The sequence below is a fragment of the Thunnus thynnus genome, chromosome 6 (genome assembly GCF_963924715.1).
Source record: "Thunnus thynnus chromosome 6, fThuThy2.1, whole genome shotgun sequence".
Lineage (NCBI taxonomy): Eukaryota > Metazoa > Chordata > Actinopteri > Scombriformes > Scombridae > Thunnus > Thunnus thynnus.
The window spans coordinates 28,982,709-28,986,893 of NC_089522.1; the positions used below are offsets into that span (position 1 = coordinate 28,982,709).

The window sequence follows — 4,185 nt, forward strand, 5'->3', positions numbered from 1 at the left end:
CTTGTGAATGTGTTATTTGTAAGTGAATCAGTCCAGATAAGAGTCTTTTGTCTCCCCTCTTTCCCTCCCATAAATACGTTGCCTTTCCAAGTTTCTAAATTTATCCCACAATTAACAACCTTAATACAATATCATTCATTATCCACAAGAAATCCAGTCTAGTAACTGCCGAACTAAGTATTTTTAAACACCACCTGTCTGCCAGCATGGGACCCCCATCCCTCCCCCTGTCCCTCCCTTGGGCCACTGTGAATACCACACCCTATTTTAAACCAGACCGGGGTTATGCCTCGGTTCTTCTCACAGGAAAGCAAAAGTCACACCTTAATTAGTAAATGTGAGAATCTGCAAATGTTATGATACATCTGATGTTGCAAATGTCATCTGGTAGAAAAACTCCACTGGTTACCTGCAGTAGTTTGACATTTAGAATAGTTTGCTGATAATTCAGCATGGTGTCGGTAGTCCAGGCATCTGTTGAACAGCACTGCCCCCAAGTGACCAAAACAAGTGGAGCAGCGAGATCCTCCATCAGAGCACATTAGTCCTTTTGAGGTTCAACTAAATTATATACACAGTACCAGTCAGCTGACTGGTACTGTACATTTTATATACACACTTTATTAGGTTATGCTACAGATTTAGAGTGGTCGAGATTATGTGAGCTCAGTAAAGTGTCATGGAAAACCAGTTTAGAGCTGCAACAGTTAGTCGGTTGACCAGAAAGTTAATTTGCAGCTATTTTGATGATCATTTCAGCCATTTTTCCGCCAAAAAAGCAAAATATTTAATGGTTCCAGCCTCTTAAATGTGAGGATTTGCAGTTTTTTCTTTTCATATATATTGTATATACTAAGTTGAATATCTTAACATTTTAAACATCAAATTGAAGACATCACCATAGCTTCTGTGAGGCTGAATGTCTTTTCACTACTTAATATTTCATTGACTAAACAATTAGAAGTAGCTGATAGCTGACCAGCATAATTTTAGTATTAGTGACAAATTTAAAAAAAAAAAACAAAACACAAAACACTGAGTTAACAATTGGCTCTGCTCTATGTAAAATGCAGTCGCTACTGACAGCTCAGTGCTTCTGTCCAGTGGAATTAAAGTGAATAAAGAGAACACAATAGACAGTTGACAAAACTTTATTTTTGACAAAGGCACAGCTTAGACACATCAGGGAATGTATGCCTGTTTAATACTCTTCTCCTTCATCCTCGTCTCCCAAACTATCAGTTCCAACCTCCTCATAATCCTTCTCCAGAGCTGCCATGTCCTCTCTGGCCTCAGAGAACTCTCCCTCCTCCATACCCTCACCCACATACCAGTGAACAAAGGCACGCTTAGCGTACATCAGATCAAACTTGTGGTCAAGCCGAGCCCAGGCCTCTGCGATAGCAGTGGTGTTGCTCAGCATGCACACAGCCCTCTGGACCTTGGCCAGGTCTCCACCAGGAACCACGGTGGGAGGCTGGTAGTTGATGCCAACCTTGAAACCAGTGGGACACCAGTCCACAAACTGGATGGTGCGCTTGGTTTTGATGGCGGCAATAGCAGCGTTCACATCTTTGGGAACCACATCGCCACGGAACAGCAGGCAGCAAGCCATGTACTTGCCGTGGCGAGGGTCGCATTTCACGAGCTGATTGGCTGGCTCGAAGCAGGCGTTGGTGATTTCAGACACCGTTAACTGCTCATGGTAAGCCTTCTCAGCAGAGATGACAGGGGCATAGGTGGCCAGAGGGAAGTGGATACGGGGATATGGCACCAAGTTGGTCTGGAACTCTGTCAGATCAACATTGAGGGCACCATCGAAACGAAGGGAAGCAGTGATGGAGGACACAATCTGACTGATCAACCTGTTCAGGTTGGTGTAGGTAGGACGCTCGATATCGAGGTTCCTACGGCAGATATCGTAGATGGCCTCGTTATCTACCATGAAGGCACAGTCAGAGTGCTCTAGGGTGGTGTGGGTGGTCAGGATGGAGTTGTAGGGCTCCACCACAGCAGTGGACACCTGGGGAGCTGGGTAGATGGAGAACTCCAGCTTGGATTTCTTGCCGTAGTCGACAGACAGACGCTCCATCAGCAGGGAGGTGAAACCGGAGCCGGTGCCACCTCCGAAGCTGTGGAACACCAGGAAGCCCTGAAGGCCAGTGCACTGGTCGGCCTGAGGACAGAGAGGGAGAGATATAATCAAATATGAGATACAATAATATAATCTAGTTTTATTTTTAATCACAATTAGGAATCATTTCTTCCTGATCAAATTACCCACCAGTTTGCGGATCCTGTCCAGCACCAGGTCGATGATCTCTTTGCCGATGGTGTAGTGTCCACGGGCGTAGTTGTTGGCAGCATCTTCCTTGCCAGTGATCAGCTGCTCAGGGTGGAAGAGCTGGCGGTAGGTCCCAGTGCGAACCTCATCTAGGGAAAATAATAAAATTATAGGAGGGTTTGACTGCCAAAGGAAAAAAAATTAATGGACCAACTATGGTATTCATAATTTTTAATAAGCATTTACCAATGACAGTGGGCTCCAGGTCAACAAAAACAGCTCTGGGAACGTGCTTTCCGGCTCCAGTCTCACTGAAGAACGTGTTGAAGGAATCGTCTCCTCCTCCAATGGTTTTGTCACTGGGCATCTGTCCGTCCGGCTGGATCCCATGTTCCAGGCAGTAAAGCTCCCAGCAGGCATTTCCAATCTGGACACCAGCCTGACCAACGTGCACTGAGATACACTCACGCTGTGGAAACAAAAAGATAGATTTATCCATGTGCATTTAATTTGATACAATCAAAAAGTAAGTTTGGTTGACTGAAAATATGTTTTAAACAATTCTTGTGCTATTTTTAACTAATTCAAAGCTGGAGGCAATTCATCACACGTTGAAAACTGCTCAAGAGTTAATGCCAGATCAAGGATGAGGAAAAAAAGGCTCCTTTGTAAAGAACCAGATACCAGAAAATCATGAGTAAAGTCACATGACGCATGATGCACAATCATTTACACTCAATAGAAAACCCTTTGGAGACAGAAACATCACATAAAAGGCTGATTATTCAGACACATGATGTGGTTAAAGGAAGAAAGAAGATCTTGTGTTGAGAGCAAACAATCTGAAAAGTTCTGTGGTGAAATATTATACTAAAACCAAACACAGCTGTAGATTTTTTGATACAATAGTAGTAGGGCTTACACAATGTCCACCGTGAAAGATTAGATATAAAAGCCCCCCATAAAGCTTTTAGTGAATAGGTTTTGTTTAAAAAAACCTGTGGTTGCAGTTTTATAAAGGCCAGGCCTCTTCATACAGGCCATAAAACAGGAATGTTTCAGGATGAAAGCACAGCGACCTTCGCCAACTGGGTCAATGTGCAGACAGGAAAAGCCAGAAACTGGCAGCCACGACACGACTGAACTTGAATTTGGGCCGTGGCCTGTCTAGTAACACTTAAATGTTCCAAAAAAAATCAAGTTTAAAGTTACAGTTAAACGTCCCAACAAGGCCAAAGTTTGATGAGCAGTCCTACACCTAAACCTTTGTTTGGATTAAAGGTCAAATTGAAGTTTAATAGTTCACGCCAAAGCTGCTTTATTAGCCAGGCTGATAACCGTTAATTCAGGGTGCAACGTGATGTCACCCTTCAAAGATTTGAATTTGGTTCAATAAATAAAAAGATGATAAGTAAAATTAAACTATCTTTTCATACTCACCATGTTTCCTGGAGGAGTGAAGTCTGTTGAGATTCGGGTTAAAAAAGAGGAAGAGACTAAGTTAGCTCTCACAGCAGGGCCTTTATGAGTCCTGTGTAAGAAGTAACTGACCAGTTTTAGCTGGGCGGGGCTATTTATACTTTCCTAGCCGGCGGAAAAGAGCTGCTGATTCTGATTGGTTGGAGAGGGTCACGTGGGCCCCTTTCCATTGGTTAAAACAAAAACAGTCATCTTTTTCGACACGCCACGAGCTTTACAGGAGGCGATTTTTTTTTTACCTAGGATGGCGAAGTCATGTCCCGCCCTACTCTGCCTCTGATTGGCTCACCCTGATATTCTTACTCTATCTCTAACCAATCTCATTCCTCATACCTAAACCTAACCAACCCATCCGGATGTGAACAAAGGGAACGAGTACTAGCCAATCAGAAACAGAGTACGGCGGGCAATGATTTCGCCAT

General features: G+C 43.6%; 1 protein-coding gene across 1 annotated transcript; it reads right to left on the reverse strand.

Annotated features, from left to right (window-relative positions):
• Positions 1–1,135: 1,135 nt before the first annotated feature.
• On the reverse strand, positions 1,136–3,864 carry LOC137185042 (tubulin alpha-1C chain-like). Its single transcript, XM_067593258.1, has 4 exons — positions 3,725–3,864; positions 2,531–2,753; positions 2,285–2,433; positions 1,136–2,176 (listed from the first exon to the last, which is right to left on the reverse strand). Exons 1-4 carry the CDS (start codon positions 3,725–3,727, stop codon positions 1,202–1,204), a joined length of 1,350 nt encoding a protein of 449 aa, XP_067449359.1. The 5' UTR covers positions 3,728–3,864; the 3' UTR covers positions 1,136–1,201.
• Between the last annotated feature and the right edge of the window lie 321 nt (positions 3,865–4,185).

Bases quoted from the DNA above. Each gene is read 5' to 3' on its own strand.
- LOC137185042 (XM_067593258.1), bottom strand. The intron at 2,434-2,530 runs GTAAATGCTTAT...TATTTTCCCTAG, and splicing joins CCTGGAGCCCACTGTCATTG to ATGAGGTTCGCACTGGGACC. The intron at 2,177-2,284 runs GTGGGTAATTTG...CTCTGTCCTCAG, and splicing joins TGGACAGGATCCGCAAACTG to GCCGACCAGTGCACTGGCCT.